Raw genomic sequence first — 20,419 nt, 5'->3', positions numbered from 1 at the left:
AAACAACTAGTTGTTTGAAGGTGAACATTTGACTTTTTACTGATGATTGATTTGTGGGGTAATTATTCCCTAGCAACCAGATTATTATTATTATTATTATTATTAACATGTATTTATATAGCGCCAACATATTGCGTAGCACTGTAAAGTAAATGTGATTATACAACTACATCACATGAATTACATATATAGAATATATGGAGTAACAAACATCACAATCAATACAGGTACAGAGAGGTGAGGAAGGCTCTATGCATAGGCATACAGTCTAAAGGGAAGGGAGTAATACACAAGGTGTGGGAGTGGGCAAAATCGAAGTAAGTGGGTGAGAAATGTGGTACTGTATGTGGTGTTGCGTTTGGTAGTTAAGCAGAGTGAGGGTAGGCTTCTCGAAAGAAGTGCGTTTTCAGAGATTTTTTGAAAGCAGAAAGGTTGGGAGAAAGTCGGACAGACCGTGGGAGAGCGTTCCAGAGGAGGGGTGCAGCCCTTCCAAAGTCTTGAATGCGAGCATGTGAGGAGGTAATGAGAGAAGAGTTGAGTAGCAGGTCAGTAGAGGAGCGTAGTAAGCGAGTGGGTGAGTATATAGAGATGAGTTCAGAGATGTAGGGTGGAGCAGAGTTGTGAAGTGCTTTGAAAGCCAGTGTCATTAATTTGAATTTGATTCTGAAAGGTAACGGAAGCCAGTGCAGGGATTGACAGAATGGCGAGGCAGAGGATGAGCGGTTGCTGAGGTGTATGAGCCTCGCAGCAGTGTTCATTATGGACTGGAGAGGTGACAGTCTCTGGAGGGGGAGGCCAATTAAAAGAGAGTTGCAGTAGTCTAGACGCGATATGATGAGAGAGTGAATAAGAATTTTGGCAGCGTCTTGGGTGATAAATGATCGTATTTTGGATATGTTCCTTAGGTGGAAGTGACATGATTTAATAAGTGACTGGATATGAGGAGTGAATGACAGGGCAGAATCTAGGATAACCCCAAGGCACCGGGCCTGGGGAGAGGGGGTGATAGTGGAATTGTTAACTATGATGGATACTTCGGGGATGCTACTGGTGTTAATTGGAGGAAAGAGAACCATTTCAGTTTTAGAGAGGTTTAATTTAAGGTAGCGTTGCGACATCCAGGTAGAGATAGCTGACAGGCAGGAGGAGACGCGAGTTAGGAGTTCTGGGTTGAGATCAGGAGATGAGAGATAGATTTGAGTATCGTCAGCATAGAGGTGGTAGTGGAAACCATATGAATTTATTAATTTGCCAAGGGAGGAAGTATAGAGGGAGAATAGTAATGGTCCCAGGACAGAGCCTTGAGGAACTCCAACAGAAAGAGGTAGGGGAGAAGATGATACTCCATTGTAGGAGACACTGAAGGAACGATTGGTGATGTAAGAAGAGAACCAGGACAGGGCTGTGTCACGAAGGCCAAGCGACTGGAGGGACTGGAGGAGGAGAGGGTGATCTACAGTGTCAAATGCGGCTGAGAGGTCAAGCAGTATTAGTAGTGAGAAATGATTGTTGGCTTTAGCGGTTAAAAGGTCGAGTTAGTCGAGTCAGGGCAGTTTCCGTGGAGTGTTGTGGCTTAAAACCAGATTGTAGGGGGTCCAGCAGGTTATTGTCAGAGAGGAATGAGGTAAGTCGGTTGTAGACTAGGCGCTCAAGTAGTTTAGAGATGAAAGGTAGCAGAGAGATAGGTTGGAGGTTGTCAAGATTTGAGGGATCAAGAGAGGGTTTTTTCAGAATGGGGGTGACAAGAGCATGTTTTAGTTGAGAAGGAAACAGTCCAGTTGAGAGCGAAAGATTAAATAGGTGGGTTAAGGCTTTGATTAGACAAGGATTGGTATTGCGGAGACGTTTTGAGGGAATTGGATCAAGCGGGCAGGTGGTAAGGTGAGAAGAGGCCAGAAGCTTTGAGACTTCCTCATCAGTGACAGTGGTGAAGGAGCACAGGAGAGACTGGGCAGTGTGGAGGGAGGGTGGTGGAAGTCTAGGGGGGTTGAGTAGTGTAATGTCCCTTCTGATAGTGTCAATTTTGTTTTTGAAGTGCTCAGCAATATCTTGAGCAGAGACAGATGTGCATGGAGGGGGTGGAGAAGGGGAAAGGAGAGTGTTAAAGGTGAAGAAAAGTTGTGCTGGTTTTTTAGAAAGGGAGTTAATGAGTGAAGTAAAGTATGTTTGTTTGGCTTGGAAGAGGCTGGTGTTAAAGGAGCGCAGGGCAGATTTGTAGCTCCAAAAGTCTGATAAACAGATAACACTTTTATGGGCAAAGGGCACACAAGTATCTTTTGTGGCCTGCACTTAATCTCGTTAAGCGCGGGGCAAAAAAAAAAATGTTCATAGCGAAGTAAAACAGAAGTTAATGGGCAGCATAACATCATCATCATCTTAGGGAAGGTATTTTATGAATAAGCCATTCTTCAAACATATATTGAACGAGTTCATCAGTCTGTGACTCCTCAGCAGTCATAAGGGCTGCTAGTTGTACAGGTACACACCACTGAGGGCAGCTAGCTGGCTGGTTGGTTGCTATGGGTTACCAGACCAGTGCACTTTTGCAGCTATTTGCACATTTAATACAGAGTACAGGGCACATGAATGAAGTCTACAGGCCGAATTAAGTGGAATGGGGGGGAAGGGGGCACCAGAGTTTGCACTGAGGCTCATGATAGTACAACAATGGTCTCTCCATACCACCACCAAAAACCTACCTCCAGCCTCTCTTTTTCTTTGCTTTTCTGGCCTTGTCTCCGGGCATACCATAAACCTATCTCCCGGCCTTTCAGATGCGGCGGCGGTTTCTCTCTACCTCCCGAATTCTCCGCAGAGCCGCTTTCGTACTGGGAAGAGAAGCCCCTGGCTCTGCCCCGTCCGCCTCGTCCTCGTCCCCATCCTCTCCGCTGTTCGTAGCTCATGTCTCACAGCGCCCTGACAGAAAAACGGAGATGCCGAGAGCCTGTAGCCAGTCAGAGTGAATGGATTTGAACCTAAGCAGGCACCGTAGTATCCCTTGCAAAATTACTGCAGTAAGTGGTATGGCTCTTTCAGCTTCCGTAGAGCGAATGCACGTATACGTATATCTCCTACGTAACGCCGGGTACGACGTGAAATAAAAACAAAAACAATCACATGTAGTTCTGATACTAAAACCATATGTAACAGTATCTTAAAGCAGTGCTCTTTTCTTTATCTGTTCGGATTAAAGCAGTCGCGACATATATTGTGTTAATGTGTTACTCTTTTATGCCATGATATACTGTAGTACCTCAGTGCTCTACTGGTGTGGCTCATTATCGCTTGCTAATGTTAGACATAGGACAGCAACTAAAACAAGCTTCCAAAAGAGTTGCTACCTTCTTTTTTTGAAAGAAATACAAATTTCTACCTAGAGCAGCATTTTTATTACAAGCTAGGTGGCAACACTAATCATACTAGTAGACTTATCTGGACTGATAGTGAAAGTGCGCCCTATTATTTCTGCCCCAGTATAAAGAAAACGTTTACTAAAGCGCGGTAAATGTGACAATATGTTTCCGCATATCATTGCTGCGGATATTTTTCCGCCAAAATATTCGCAGCGACTAAGTTGTTCGATGTGATACGTTGACGAACCAGCCTACATTAGCGTTAATTTTAGCGAGTTGCGAATTTTCTGGCGATAAATTAAGTTTGCGAATATTTATTCTATAAAATAGTCATGTTTTATGTTGTTTATTATGGCATGGTTCATAGTACATAGTTACATAGTTTACATAGTTAAATTGGGTTGAAAAAAGACAAAGTCCATCAAGTTCAACCCCTCCAAATGAAAACCCAGCATCCATACATACACCCCTCCCTACTTTTAATTAAATTATATATACCCATATCTATACTAACTATAGAGTTTAGTATCACAATAGCCTTTGATATTATGTCCGTCCAAAAAATCATCCAAGCCATTCTTAAAGGCATTAACTGAATCAGCCATCACAACATCACCCGGCAGTGCATTCCACAACCTCACTGTCCTCACTGTGAAGAACCCCCTACGTTGCTTCAAATGAAAGTTCTTTTCTTCTAGTCTGAAGGGGTGGCCTCTGGTACGGTGATCCACTTTATGGGTAAAAAGATCCCCTGCTATTTGTCTATAATGTCCTCTAATGTACTTGTAAAGTGTAATCATGGTCCCTCGCAAGCGCCTTTTTTCCAGAGAAAACAACCCCAACCTTGACAGTCTACCCTCATAATTTAAGTCTTCCATCCATCTAACCAGTTTAGTTGCACTTAGTCTCTGCACTCTCTCCAGCTCATTTATATCCCTCTTAAGGACTGGGGTCCAAAACTGCACTGCATACTCCAGATGAGACCTTACCAGGGACCTATAGAGAGGCATAATTATGTTTTCATCCCTTGAGTTAATGCCCTTTTTTAGAAGACAGAACTTTATTTGCTTTAGTAGCCACAGAATGACACTGCCCAGAATTAGACAACTTGTTATCTACAAATACATGTTATGATACATGTTATCATGGCCAGATATGTATCTTCAAAACTGCTAAACTTTTTAGATATTATCAACAACACAGTAAACAGATTTCACCCAATCAAACATGTATGCATCATATAAATCCACATTTCAATACATCCAGTCACAAGACTTACCCCCTGCCAATAGAATCATATAAATACAATTCATAAACAAGTTTTGACAATAAATCTGTGTGCATCATATAGATGTAGTTTAATCTAGGCTGATGAAGCCGTTGGTCCCTCCTAGCCATAATAAATCGTCTTTCAGCTGAAAAAGCTGCTGTAGCAGCAGAAAAAAGAGTAATTCAAAACATCTTTAATTATCCTGTCACTACTCTCTACTCCTGTCAGGAATGGCAACAGGAACAGAATGATGGGTAAAACAAGGTTTTAAGGGATATTTCCTGTCCCCTTGAGAATTTTCTGGCAAAAAAATAAATTATCGCCACTATATAGATGGCAGTAAAATTTTGCGCATATTCTGGGGTTCATTTTGTCTTTCATACATTTCGCTGTTTAGTAAACCAGGCATTAATATGTACGTAGTGTTATTTTCAGCAAATGCGATAACTGGCGAAAACATATTCTTGCACAAGAAAATTCGCAAATTTATATTTACTGCAGGTTACTAAACTGGCGAAAACATATTTGGCGACAAATTTGTCCATATTTTGTGCGCATATTTTGCACCGCGCTTTAGTAAACAGACCTGTATGGCGGCTTATTGCAGCCCTACGGTATTTGACTGAGTTTCCAGATTGGCAGTCAGGGACTGACCCCAGCTGGTGAAAGAGATGCACATTGGCACTGAACTTGAGGAAATAGAAAGACTTTTTGTACTAAAAGCCTGAATATAATTGAAGTAAATGCTATGTTAATGAGTACTTATCGGCACTTAGTGTTGGACTGGCCCACCGGGATACCAGGAAAACTCCCAGTGGACCCAGGGGGGCCCTCTTGCTTTTAACCATTTGGCCTATGTCATGGCCATTCCCTATTTCTTTAAGGGGCTTAATAATGGAAGAATATAGTATATTATGTAGAGATAACAAACTAGAAAAATAAGTGAGGATAGGAGGAATAATAGTTTGTAAAGTGGGCCCATGGTCTAAGGTTTTCTGGTGGGCCCCTGGCATCCCTGTCTGACTCTGTCGTCACTGCTCAACAACCTAAATGAGTACAGTGATATTGCAGTACACCCTTAGTACTGGAAGATAATTGTAATTTTATTCATGCTTATGATTAAGGGTGGCAGAGCCCGAAAAACACTAGATTTTTGATCCTTCTGTCTATTTTTAAGAAAAACAATAAAGACTACTATTTTAACATTTTTGGAGTACGGGCTGCTGTCCATTATTGTAAGAAACTAATCATAATTCTGGCTAAAATCAGTTTCCTTTCCCCATATTCTGTTTGAGTGTGTCAGGAACGCTGCCGCCGGGAGCGCACAGCAGCGCGTCTTCTCCCGGCGGCACAGGATCCAAAATGGCGGCGCCCATGCCGCCCACGTGGTTACAGCGCCGGCGGGTTGACGCAGGCGCGATGACGTCATCACCCGGGGCCAATTTCAAATAAAAAGCGCCTGAAACTATTTATCCTTGCCCAAGTATAGGTTTTTGTGCTATTTGAACCTGGGTGTTTATTCTGCTAATTATTCCTGTTGCTGACTTTTGCCTATTCTGGATTTTGACCCTTTGCTGCCTGCCTTGTGAACTCTTGCCTGGAATTTGACTACAACCCCTGTTTAACCCTTTGACTACCCGAATTGGACCTCTGCTCCTGGGCTTCCTCCTTGGTCCGGACTACTCCCTTGGGAGCCGCAAGGCCCCTGACAGAGTGAAGCTCAGTGAGTAAGACATTGAACGCATCCCATGATGCTTAGGTTTGGTAGATATGGCAATTCCTTGTTAGAGTTGTAATCTGTCTGTGGCCAGAATAAGACAGTGGACAATAAAGTCTGCATAATATGGGCTTAGCCCTGGCCAAAATTGAAAGTATTTTGAGAACAAAGATAATACAAGTTATAACTACATGTTTTTAGGTAGATCAATAGCCTGTCAGAAAGCAGTTCCATAGTGCAGCACTGGCTCTTTCTAATAGCGCATGACTAGGCAAAAACCTATGATGGCTGCCTACACACCAATATTACAACTAAAAATATATATTTATTCAGGAATGTAACTTTACATGGTAGATTGAATTATTTGCAATGTAAACAGTGTAATTTAGAAATACACTATAAAAACCATGACAGAATCCATTAACGTATTTATTTTCAGAAAGCAGACCTGGAACCATACTTCAGGTTCAAACATCAGCCACATCTGGCTTATTGGTCTGGAAAAAAAATGAAGTCATAGACCCTTGACAGACAGCAGGATTAGCAGTCTAAACCCGTCCCGCTGGGCAAATGCCCCTAACTTGTTACTTACCCTTCTGCGCAGGTCCAGTCCAGGGAGTTCACAGACGACATCTTCTTCCACGCAATCTTCTTCCTGCTGTGAACGGCGTTTTGGCGCATGCGCAGTAGGATAATTTTGCTGGTACAGATCTACTGCCAAAAGTCACGCGCATGCGCAGTAGATTGTACCGGCGAAATGATCCTACTGCGCATGCGCCGTTCAAAGCAGGAAGAAGATTGCGTGGAAGAAGATGTTGTCTGTGAACTCCCTGGACTGGACCTGCGCAGGGGGTTTGCGCCGACTAGGTTTCCTTGCCCTTTAAGCTCCCCATAGACGCGACGATTCTTCTTTCAAGTCCGACCAATCCTTCGAAATTATTGTGCGGTTAGTGGGATTCAAACGAACGGACAGCTTACGATTTTTCGGCCGACATCTGTCAGGAAATTGATCGGCCAGGTCAAAAAATCTTTGTCGGTCCCAGTGCAATCTATCTATGTTTGCAGGGCCAAGCAGGCAGCTCCCCTTTGTTTTCCTGGCAAATTGGTCTTTTTAGTTGATGGTAAATTCGTACGACCGTTCTGAGAAGATCGTGGTCTCACGATCAGGATCTGATCTTTTAAAAATCTCAACATCTATGGCCATCTTAAAATTGCACAGATTAAATGCTCAAAATGTGCATTTAGTAGTAGTCTCACCATGTGAAGCATGATGCACTTGCATTGACTGATTTGTTAAATATTTTGTGCTGATAGTGAGGTCACAATGATAAATGATCATAAGATTTATACTTGCCTTTTTGTATAATACACTGTATATTATACATATTGATGTCTAGAGTATGTATTGGAATTACATGATTAAATTATAATATAGGAATATCCATTTATATAATCCAAATTTTGAATTTGGCTCTGTTCCACCTGTAACTAAACTTTTGTGCTGGTTTTGGTTTGCAAGTATCCCTAATTTTTTTTAATTTAATAAAAAGAATCAAAAAATCATTGCGACTTCTCCCATTTACTTATATGCAACTTTGACAGGTCTGAGATGTCGGATGCCGGATTTTCCGATTCAGACTTTTCCATCCTCTGGGTTTAATAAATTCAGAATTTTTTTTTTTCGTGATTTTTGCATTTGGAGTTTAGTAAATAACCCCCAAAATGTTGCCTAAATATTATTCATGCATTTTACCTATGAAACCAAAGTTTTCTTTTAGCATTACACATGCACAAGTTATGCTTCAAGCTGCTTTGTTATGATAGAAAAAACCTTAAGTAAGAATGATTCTTATGATGTATTATGATCATTGTATGGGTTGTGTTATTCAGTATAAATTCAGTAGCACCAGAGAGACCTTGAATCCAAGCTCTGCAGTGCTTTTCCACTTGAAATGTTAGTTACTTTTATTATTGTGAAGAATAATGTGGGATTTGAAAGCAGCTTGATAATCTGAGGATCCTAGGAGCCTAGTAACAGGGTTATCACTACATAAATATAAAAATGTGTATCCACTGATCAAATAGGCATATTCTTCCACCCCCTCCCTTAAAAATGTGCTGGAAGTGAAATGCCTGCCAGATAAATGTGCACGTTTTTGGTTTGGCATCCCTCTTAAATCAACAGAGATTCTAAATTGATCTGTCTTTTTGCCAGACTAACTGAGAAAAGCATCTTCAAATATGTAATTTGGACCATAACAGCTAAACTAGCACACCATGCAGAGCTGCCTGCCAAGTTTTATTTGTGTTGCATATCTAAGTGTGAGAACATTATAAGGATATTGAGGTTTTTTATTTAAAGCTAAGATGTACAGATTGTTCTAACAGCTGTAAGTGGGACACCCCATAGAATAAAATGGCAATGATTATTGCATCTTAGAAGTGGCATGAAGTGCCTGCTGTCATAAATATATCAGCTGTATAATATATATAAACCAGGAGTGCCCATCCTATATACTAACCGAAGGCCTATCTATGTCCCGAGTGGAGGGGAGGCAGATGCGCACGCAACTTCGGTTAGGATCTATGAGATGCGCGCGCAACTTCAGCCGAAAGACATAGATGCGGCCTTCGATTAGCAGATGTGCTGGAAGGTTAGGATCAGAACAGGTTAGGATCGGGGAGGCAGATGCGCTGGAAGGTTAGGATCTAGGGAGGCAGATGCGCTCACCGTCTCCTTCTGCCTCCCGCCGCCTCTTCTTTCCTGCTCACTCAGGCGGCGACCGCTGGAAGGTTAGGATCTAGGGAGGCAGATGCGCTCACCGTCACACTAGGGAAACCGGTTGCGTACCTGCACGAAAGTCTGTATAAGCGTCGGCCATCTTGCTACTCCTCTGCGACTTTGTCATCCGCCCACTGCCAAATCCGCCCACTAAAGTCTGTATAAGCGTCGGCCATCTTGCTACTCCTCTGCGAGTTTGTCATCCGCCCACTAAAGTCTGTATAAGCATCGGCCATCTTGCTACTCCTTTGCAAGTTTGTCTAATGGCGGCGCTAGCGTCACTCTAGGAGGGGAACCGGTTGCGTACCTGCACGAAAGTCTGTATAAGCGTCGGCCATCTTGCTACTCCTCTGCGACTTTGTCATCCGCCCACTGCCAAATCCGCCCACTAAAGTCTGTATAAGCGTCGGCCATCTTGCTACTCCTCTGCGAGTTTGTCATCCGCCCACTAAAGTCTGTATAAGCGTCGGCCATCTTGCTACTCCTTTGCAAGTTTGTCTAATGGCGGCGCTAGCGTCACTCTAGGAGGGGAACCGGTTGCGTACCTGCGTGGGTGGCCATTTTTAGCAAAACGGGCTATATTATCTCCAAAAAATATTGATGTTGACATGATAAACAACCAAGTGATTGCATTACTTCCTGGACAAAGCTGTGTCTTTCTGAGTACTGACTGTATTGATTCTGAAGACGAAAGTGAGAAACTTAACTTCCCATTAGAATATTTAAACACTATCAACAATGCTGGATTACCACAACACAATCTTATACTCAAAGTAGGAACAATAGTCATGCTGTTAAGAAACCTTAAGGGTAGGGGCACACGTTTTCTATTGTCGTCCGAAGTTGCCTCGCTGAGCGTTTCCGGGCGACAGTAGAAAAAGAATCGCCGCGTGTGAATTAGCGCAGCGATTTCGCCGCGATTTGCATTGACGCCAGCGCCAAAGTTAGCAAAGCTATTTCGGCTTAAAAAACGCAGCGACAACTCGCCCAGCGCAGAATCGCGGCGAAATCGCGCCGTGTGCCCCTACCCTAACACTAAGCAAGGTTTATGTAACGGTACACGGTTGGTTGTGAAGAGCATGAGACAAAATGTTATCAAGGCAGAAGTGCTTACAGGATCCCATAGCGGTGATACTGTTTTGATTCCCAGAATTGACCTTACCAGTTCTGACCAGGAATTACCTTTTAAACTTAAACGACGACAATTCCCCATTAAGGCTGCATTTGCCATGACAATCAACAAATCACAAGGACAAACATTGGATAAAGTCGGCATTTACCTATCTGAGCCTGTGTTTGGTCATGGTCAACTTTATGTTGCATTTTCAAGAGTGCAGCGTTCATCTGATGTTAAAGTCAAGATTTTAAGTACAGCTCACCAGGGAGAACTCATTCAAGGACAGGAGAACATTTTCACAAAAAATGTTGTTTATAAAGAAATTTTTCAGTAACACTTTACTACCAATAAACTCAAAATTTAAGAATTCTAATAGCAGATAGGTAATAACAAGCAATAGGCACAGATTCACTCTACATCCCCACAAATTAGCGTCGCCAGTTGCTGCCTGGGGATGCCGAGTGAATCAGCACCCATCGCATTTTGCTGCCTCACTGTTGTTACCATTCTTTCATTAACGATTCTTTAGAGAATCGGGGGTTTACTGGTACTTTACTAATGCGAGATCTACTTTTAGTGATATTGTTCCATTATGATCTACATCCATAAAAACATTCTGTTTCATGGAAAATATTACTTAAATACTGATTAATAGGAAAATGTATATTGATGTATTTAACAAACAACTATTTCTTATGTGACCTTACCATAATAAATATCTAAATGAAAAGCATGATATAGGAAAGAGATTTAGACAAGTTGTTTGTTGACAGTGTCTTGAATATCTACTGGTCACCAGCTAAAGGTCTACTGGAAGATCCCGATCTACCTTTTGGGCACCCCTGATATAAACCATTAGTCACAGGACGTGGCATAAATCTTCATACTCCCTTTATCTATTCATTTAGTCAGATCCATCTATCCATACATTGTATTAAAAGATCATGTTATAATTGGTTTCTGGTTTGTGTTTTTATTTATGGATCTTCTAAGATGGTTAAACACAGGTACAGGTATGGGATCCGTTATTTGAAACCCATTACCCAGAAAGTCCTGAATTATTTGCTGGCCATCTCCCATACACTCCATGTTAATCAAATAATTCATTTTTAAAAAATTATTATTATCTTTCTCTGTAATAATAAAAAAGTACCTTGTACAGGTATGGGACCTGGTATCCAGAATGCCTGGGACCAGGGGTTTTCTGTATAATTGATATTTCTGTAATTTAGATCTTCATATCTTAAGTGTACTAAAAAATTATTTCTTCATTAAATAACCCCAATAGACTGGTTTTGCTTCCAATAAGGATTAATTATATCTTAGTTTGGATCAAGTACAAGGTACTGTTTTATTATTACAAAGAAAAAGGAAATAATTTTTGGCAGCTTTCAGTGATCACAAGGTCTTCTCCGTGGCATGTCTCAATCCACTTTCCCTCAGTCACTGACTCAAGTTCTACAAGCTCTTAAAAAAGATGTAATCTATTTATCAAATTTTCCAACACCAGACAGGAATGGCTGAAAGTTAAAAGGGACTTTTATGTCCAATGAAGTCTGCCTAACCTCATGGGTGCAATAGCTTGTACTCATTTGGTTTTATTGCCCACTAGTGGTGATGAGCTAATTTTCCAGGACAGAAAGCAATTTCAATCAACACTCAAATGTTTTGTGATGCAAATATGCATTTAATGAATGTTTTTGTCACCCTCCCTGGAAGCACTTATATTCTGTGCATACAGGCATTTCGAATCTGGTCAATTAAGTGGTTGTTGGCTTGTAAGTATTGTTTCAACTTTCCATATAATACTAAGGGGCAAATTTACTTATGGTCAAATATCGAGGGTTAATTAACCCTCGATATTCGACTGCCGAATTGAAATTTAGCGCAAACGATTAAATTCTTCGAATCGTCGACCTAAAAATTGTTAGAAAGCCTATGGGGACCTTCCCCATAGGCTAACATTTACTTTGGTAGCTTTTAGGTGGCGAACTAGGGGGGTCAAAGTTTTTTTTTAAAGAGACAGTACTTCGACTATCGAATGGTCGAATAGTCAAACGATTTTTAGTTCGAATCGTTCGATTCGAAGGTCGAAGTAGCCCATTCGTTGGTCAAAGTAGCCAAAAAAACCATTTGAAATTTTAAGTTTTTTTTCCTCTATTCCTTCACTCGAGCTAAGTAAATGGGCCCCTAAATGTCAAACATCTTAGAACTCTTATTACATACTAATGTTGTTTAAAGCATGCCAAACAACAACATGAACTATTACAAGTCACTCTTAGGGGCAAATTCACTAAGCCGCGAAGCGCCGAACGCTAGCGTTAATTCGCTAGCGTTTGGCATTTTTGCTACTGCGCAAATTCACTAACGAACACTGGCGTAGTTTCGCTAGTGTTACTTCGCAACCTTACGCCAGGCGAATTTTCGCTAGCGACGAAACTACGCAAATTCACTAACTTGCGCAGTGTACTGAACGCTACCTTTTACGCTAGACTTCCTTCGCCACCTCAGACCTGGCGAAGCGCAATAGAGTAGATAGGGATTGTTTAAAAAAAAGTCAATTTTTTTTCTAAGTCCCAAAAAACGCTAGCGTATTTTCTACATGATGGCTGATAGGCTGAAAAAGATCGAAAATTTTTTGGGGCTCCCCTTCCTCCCCCCTACATTTCCTGACTCATGGCAACTTACCTAGACAGTGGGCACATGTGTAGGGCAAAATAAAATTTTTATTTGCTGATTTGAAGGTTTTCTAGGCATTTGTAGTGCAGATACGTGTTCCTCCATTGAAATTTGAATTTCGCGCCTTATGCAAATTAGCCTTCGCTAGCGTAACTTCGCTTTATATAGCGAATCAACGCTAGCGCAACTCCGCAACCTTACGCTACCCCTGTGCGCAACTTCGGATTTTAGTGAATTTGCGGAGCCCTGGCGAAACTACGCCTGGCGAAGTGCGGCGAAGTTGCGCCTGGCGCAACTTCGCATCTTAGTGAATTTGCCCCTTAGGGTCTGGGCACACTGGCAGATTCAGGGAGATTAGTCACATGGCCTGGCACTCTGAGCGATTCATTTTCCGAAGTCGCACTTCGGAAAACAAATCGCTCCGAGTGCCATCCTGCCAGCGATTTGCATTTTAGCTGGAGGGAAGGCAAAGGAGGCAGTTCGGGGAGAGCAGACGCCCCGAAGAAGAGGAGATTTGTCGCTGGGCAACTAATCTCCCCAAATCTGCCTGTGTGCCTTGACCCTTAGTCCAAATCCACCCTTAGTGTGTAGTCCCTTTTCTTATTATGGTTGTTGATCCTGGCTGCTTACTCCAATTGGTAATCCAGCCACACCTGGTGACAGTATCGGACTGAGATGCCAGGGGCCAACCAGAAAAGCTTAGGCTGAGGGCCCACTTTCCAAACTATTATTCCTCCTCTCCTCACTAACCAAAAAAAAAAGGATATGGTTAAGAAAATAGTGAAGGTGAGGTTGATTTTGTACATAGTTAAGTTAACAACCATAAAACCAAGAGCTTAATGTCAGTACCGCCGCTGGTGCGCACAGTGGAGTGTCTCATCCCGGCGGCGCAGGAGGATACGGCACGATGATGCAGGCGCGATGACATTTAGTATGAATAAAGGACCGTCTCAAACGCTGTATCCTTGCCTAAGTATAGGAACTGTTTGCTACTTTGTTCCTGGGTGCTTTATAATATTGTAATAGTTTATTTGTACCTTTACCCCTGCCTGAAACTATCTTAGTGAACCTGCGCTGCCGGCCTCCTGAAATCCTGCCTGGACATTGACTTCTCTCCTGTTTAACCCCTTGATTACCACATACTTGAACTTTGACCCAGCTTCCTCCTTGGTCCTTACTTCTCCCGGCTGGGACACTTAAATGTTCAAGCTATGCACCCTTCATTAATTGCCTTTCTTGTAGCTTTTGGCATCACCATCTGTTTGTAGTTTTCTGGTTTATGTATGAACTGTGAGAGAGGCACAGAAGGTAAGTTAAGGTGACTATAGGGGTTACTTATCACAGCCCCTTAGTGCCCATTCAGGCAGTAATGGCTGCATTTTGCACCTCACTCCAGTTAAAAAAAAAATATACTCTCTAGCAAATTCATATGGACTTTGATTTAACTTAGCAAGATTTAGCAGGTCATGTTTGATTGGTGACATGATCTGTTTAGACAAAGGTTCCTTCATATCTATTGATTATAATGGGCAGAGAGAAGCTGTTTATTCCCTGCAGCACCTTCACTTAAGGACTTCTGCATACAAAGAGATTGCATCAATCAAAAATGCGTAATGTGTCGTATCCCTAAGAGAATAAACTGGAGAGTAGACACGTTATGCAGAGATGCTTCTGATTAGGGAAAGCTCCTGCCTATAAGATTTAGATATTACTAAATATATGAATATGTTTAAAATGCAAAAAATATTGTTGAGGTGTTCAGAAGAACACTATTCATTTCCAATAATGCTTTAAAGATGCATTTCCCTACTGGGGGGATAAAATGATGTGTGCGGCAGTTTTGATTAACCTATTATTTGTGCATGTTTAACTAAACAGTTTCATTATCTGCAAGGGTTCCCTGATCTTTAAATAGGATGTGTTCCATTTCCATGTTTATCAAGGGTTTTTTTGTATCCTCATTAGAAAAATATCCCTTTAAGAGATATATAAATATATATATATATATATATATATATATATATATATATATATATATATATATATATATATATATATATATATATATATCTATCTATCTAGTGAATAAAGTACCCCCTCTTGTAAAATATAAGGATATTATAAGTTATCGAGGAGTTTCATTTTTATACAGGTCATGGAACTCCGAGGTAACTTCTAATATCCTCATATTTTACAACTGGGGGTACTTTATTTATTATAATACACAAGTTTAAGTGAGTCATGTGACAGAAATGACATCAGAACTCACCGTTTATAACTGATGACATCAGAACTCACCATTTATAAGGACATAATTTACAAGATAGTCATGACTTTTGTGTATTATATATATATATAGATATATATATATATATGTATATAATATTACTGAGATTAAACTTTGACAGAAAGCATATATACTTGCGGAACAGTTTTGGAAAACCGTTAATGGGCCATCCTCCTTTAAGAGAATGCAAGGGCATAATACATAAACAAATTATTTTGGTCTGTGGCCCTATTTTATAGACATCTGACTTGGATGAAGAAACAATTGTTATGATCATTTTTAGTTTCATACAATTCTGCAGGGCATAAATAAATATATCAAAGTTGTTGTTCTCACTGTACATTTTACAGACTGGTACTGCCGGAGTGTAGACAACATCATTAGCCACAAAATATCACAAAAGGCATTCAGGCAAACCCTCAGACTTGGAGCATACATTTGCTTGTTTATATACAATTTGCTATAATTCAAAGTACATGGTTATAACAGATCAATGATCTGTCTACACCTGCCAAGGCTCAATCCCCGAACAGCCAGTTATTAAACACCCTCCTGAGAGCCCTGCCTGAAATGGTGTATTTCTTTTACTTTGTGTGCTCGGATGCCAAGATTAAATTTAAGGCAAGGACATACTCAAAGATTATACCTATCTTCAATAGAATGATGTAGTTTGTAGTGTACATATTCATGTAGTCTTGCCCAGTTTATTATGCAAGAATCTGTGTGACTGCAGCTCAACTGAACTGATTGTGTTATTGAAGTATAAGACATACGTTGCACATAAATCCTCAAATCATTTGCCTCCTGTACAGTGCTGACCTTATGGACAATATATAACTATCATTTTCTCTCTACATTTTTTAATGGCGTTATTAACTTTGCCTCATGTTTCTTGGTTCCACAATTACATTTCTTTCACTGGTTATTCTGATTACTCATGTAAAATAAACAAGCATGCAGGCATAACATAACATAAATTACGTGCAAAGGCTTGTCTTCTCTCTAAAAGTAATTTAATGTTGGAAAAACCATTGCAAAGCAGACTTAAATTCACAGCCTAAATTTACTAATACAGAATACTATGTAGACTGGTCTAAAGCTGTTATTGTCCCTCAATTAAGCACAGCCCAGCACAATAATAAATAGCATCCACTAAACATGATATGATATAAACCTCATGGCTGGCGTGCAACCTTCAAACACGGGGTAAGGAAAGTCCTGGAGCTATAAAAGCAGGGGCTGCAGGACAAGGGATCCGAACGACCAGCAGCCAGATTACAATGGTTTATATTATAAAGACTGGCAAATTCAGATGTAGATGTGAGTGTGTGAGAAGGAATGAGTTAAGACAGCTGGGGCAGAGAAAGACATGGATGTGATGTCAGGGGAAGAAACAGTTCACTTCCTTATCTTCTGAGCAGGTAGAAACATTCCACCCACCCTCAGGAGTTTCTCTTTATGTTGTCATATTATTTATTAATAACAAATGTGGATGTATTCCTGCATGTAATGTTATATTGTGGTTTTCGGTATAGTTATACAGTATAAACATGAGAGAGTTTGCATGTTATTAGTCAATTTTATTGAATTTTATTGATCCCGGGAATGTTTCCGATCGCCATTGGGGTCATGAAGGATTTTTTTCCCTCTTGAGGCATAATTGCCAGTGGTTTCAGGCTGGGTTTTTTGCCTTCCTCTGGATCAAAACAGTGGATATATGATAATGTATTTTAAGTTTTATTTGTCACAGCAGTGGTAGGAGCTTGCCAGAGTACTGCACAGGTACATTTAGAAGAGGGAAAAAGGAGGTTCTCTCCTGTGACTGCACAGTGGGTTGATTGATACCGACGCTCCTACTGCTTGTGCTAGGTGACAGCCTGCTTGGATTTCCTATCATCGACACACTGCAGATTCCGGACCGACAACAGGGCTGCTGAACCTCTCTCGTGGTGGGAGATGCAGCTCCTGCTCATAGCAGAGTTTTGGGCCATCCTCTCTGTAGGTAGAGGCAGCCTAATACTCAGTGGTGGATATAATGACATAGTGCTGATCTCAATTGAGGAGCGGCAGAGCATAGTAGCGATCTCTTATGGAATTTCGGCTTTGAATATTGCCTTGGGGTGAGGCTGGCAAGGTCCTATTTATTTCATAAAATGTGAATAAATGCTGTGGCCATTTTCACCATTTCTGACTCCTGGTGTGTCATTACGGTATGTAACAATGGGGTTCAATTGGATAGCTGAAGGCGAAGGGTCAATTGAGGAGTCCCCTTGTCATGATAGACTTTATTTTAACCAGTTCCACTTTATTGGATGACTTCTTTTCCTTTTAAACAGCTCAGTTGCGGCACAATCTGGGTTCCTCACCTTTCCTTGACACAGACTCTTGTCCCTTTATCTATCACTGCCAAAATGTCCACCACATTTCCTGTTTCCTTTAAACCAGTAGAAGAAAGGAGCAGGAGTGCTCTAGCCTCCTGCTGTATATTTAATTTATTGGACAATTTTTCTTTTAGCGGTCAGTGTTCTGAACTGAAAACTCGCTCACCGCAATTGTAGATTGGTTCGGATGCACTTGCACCCGAACCCTCCGCTAATAACACTCCAAATCTTGGTGAATTGTCTGCTGTATGAGGTAATAAATAGTGGTTTATCTATTTTTTGATGTTTATTCGGTTCTTTCATTTTTAACATGTCCTCTCTATCTTTTTGTAAGGCAATTCTAAAGGCTCTCTCCAATTCCTGCATTCGATAACCTCTTGTCAAGAATTGGTCCCTTAAATTGCAGGCCTTGATGAGAAAATTTCGCCTAAGCCTGCAGAATTGTCCTGTTGGTACCCCTTTGAAGACATGTCTCGGATGACATGAGTCTCCATGCAACAATGCACATTCCTGCACATTTTTTACGATACACTGTAGTGTACACCTCACAATCTTTACTGGACATTTCTAAGTCCAAAAACTGTATACTTTTACTGTCAAATGTGCCCGTCCGTTTTCAATTTAAATCATTATTATTCAGTGTATCTAAATAATTTTGCCCCCATTGAGGTGCCACATGTCTGGAGGTAATGTGTCTGATCAAATTTTAAAAAATTGTGTTTCAACAAATATTCAATCGCATCTAATCTGAATAACTTAGTGACAGTGTCATTCATGCTGTATCGTTGTAAATTGTATCTTATTGCATGCAGACCCTTCACATGGGGTATACATGAGTATAAACTTGTCACATCAGCGGTTGCCCAGATATAATCTGGGCTCCACTGGAAATTTCTAAAAATTTGTAATACCTGTTTTGTGTCCCTCAGATATGAAGTAAGTCGTTTCACTAGGGGTTGTAGGTATAAATCAATTAATTCTGAAAGTTTTTCATTCAAAGAATTTACCCCTGATACTAAGGGTCTCCCTTTTGGTGGAAATATTCCTTTGTGGACTTTGGGGAGACGGTATAAATTGGTAACATTGGAAACTCTGGTACTAACAGGGATTTAATATCCTCCCCGAATACTGCTGAATCATATCCCTTTTCCACAATCTTAACCAGTTCCCTTCTAAATTGCACCGTGGGATCTACTTTTAATATTTGATAAGATGCGGTGTCACCTAATTGCTGCTCTGCCTCTTTAACATAATCAACAGTATATAGTACCACTACCAGTCCCCCTTTATCTGCTCTTTTAATCACAGTAGTCACATCATTTTTTAGGGTATGTAATGCTTCTAATTCTGTTTTGCTTTAATTTGATATGCATTTGTTTTTAGTGGTTTTGTCTGTTAGTTTAGTGAGTTCTAGTTCCACTACCTCTTGGAATGTTTCTACTGCATTCCCTCTTTAGTGTACTGGATAGAAATCAGACCTCTTTTTCAATTTAACCAAATACAGTTTGTTAATGCCCTCTTTATTAAATAAATTTCCTTCAGTTTAATTTCTTAGGGATTCTAAGTGTGATATAGTTACTTCTTCCCTGAAGTTCCAAACTACACTATGTTCACTGTTAGACTCGTGTGTTTGTATTTGTATAGCCTCATCACATTCCAACACTGTGGGAAATGCAATTTCTGCTGGTTTATGAATTTCTTTATCTAGAAAGAATTTTTTCAAAACCAATTTTCTCACAAAACGATTCACATCGAATAACGTTTCTAGTAAATTAAAATTAGTTGTCGGACTAAAGTTAAGACCTTTAGCAAGAAGTTGCATTTCTCCACTTGTTAGATTTTTATCAGACAGATTTAGTACATAATCCTCCCAGTTCCCCGTTTTTTGTGCAACTGATAGTTGCGTTGATCTACTTCTCTTGCGTCTCCTCGCTCTCCTCTTTCTTCTATTCGCTCTCTCTGGGACTGTCCTTTCGGTAAAAAATTGTCTCTGTCATTCTGTGTTGGCTTGTCTTTTAATGTCCATTTTTTCTGATATTGTTCTTCCTCTCTTTTCTTTCTTTCCTCTTTAGCTCCTTTGTCCCGTTTGTCATTAGCGAATATTTCGATCATGTGTGTCTCACGTTCTTTCTGTAATAAAGCAGAGAAAGAGGAGGAACCTCCGGAAGGATTTTTTCTTTATTCACTTTTCACTACCAGCAACTTTATACGTCACAGTTTACCTAGGACCCACTGCCACCTAGTGGCAAAACTAATTATACATTAGGGGGCACATATATACTAAGGGTCGAATTTCGACACTTGAAGTCGAAGTTTTTTTTGATCGAATATAGCCATATTCGATCCAAGTAAAATCGTTGGATCGATCGATAAAAAACCTTCGATTCGAATGATTTAATCGATCAATCGAACGATTTTCAAAAAAAAACTTTGACTTCTAAAAACTTAGCCAAATGTTGGCTATAAGTTCTAGGAGGTACCCATAGGCTAACATAGCAATTCGGCAGGTTTAAAGTGGCGAAGTGTCGAAGTCGAAGTTTTTTAAAGAGACAGTACTTCGATTTTTGAATGGTCGAATATTCGAAGGATTTTCAATTCGAATCAAAGTCGAATTTGGCCTATTCGATGGTCAAAGTACTAAAAAAATTACTTCGAAATTCGAAGTTTTTGAATTTGAAAATTCACTTTGAATTCACTTCGACCCTTAGTAAATGTGCCCCTAACCATTAACTTACCAATTCACATTTTGCCTCCTTCAGCATTTTACCAGAACTCCTGTAGAGACACTGGCTCAAAAATGAGTTCCCCTGCCTAATAGCAATAGTGTTTTTCT

At 40.5% G+C, this 20,419-nt stretch overlaps 1 protein-coding gene across 1 annotated transcript in view; it reads right to left on the bottom strand.

Annotated features, from left to right (window-relative positions):
* dhx36.L (DEAH-box helicase 36 L homeolog) overlaps positions 1–3,044 on the bottom strand; it is a 41,470-nt gene extending 38,426 nt beyond the window's left edge. Inside the window, exon 1 of the mRNA XM_018263776.2 lies at positions 2,700–3,044. Coding sequence (XP_018119265.1) covers positions 2,700–2,903 — 204 coding nt within the window. The 5' untranslated portion in view covers positions 2,904–3,044. The remainder of the gene's footprint in view (positions 1–2,699) is intronic.
* Between the last annotated feature and the right edge of the window lie 17,375 nt (positions 3,045–20,419).

This window comes from Xenopus laevis, chromosome 5L, assembly GCF_017654675.1.
Source record: "Xenopus laevis strain J_2021 chromosome 5L, Xenopus_laevis_v10.1, whole genome shotgun sequence".
Lineage (NCBI taxonomy): Eukaryota > Metazoa > Chordata > Amphibia > Anura > Pipidae > Xenopus > Xenopus laevis.
Note: the sequence above shows the minus strand (reverse complement) of the source record. Positions and strands in the feature narration are given on the sequence as shown.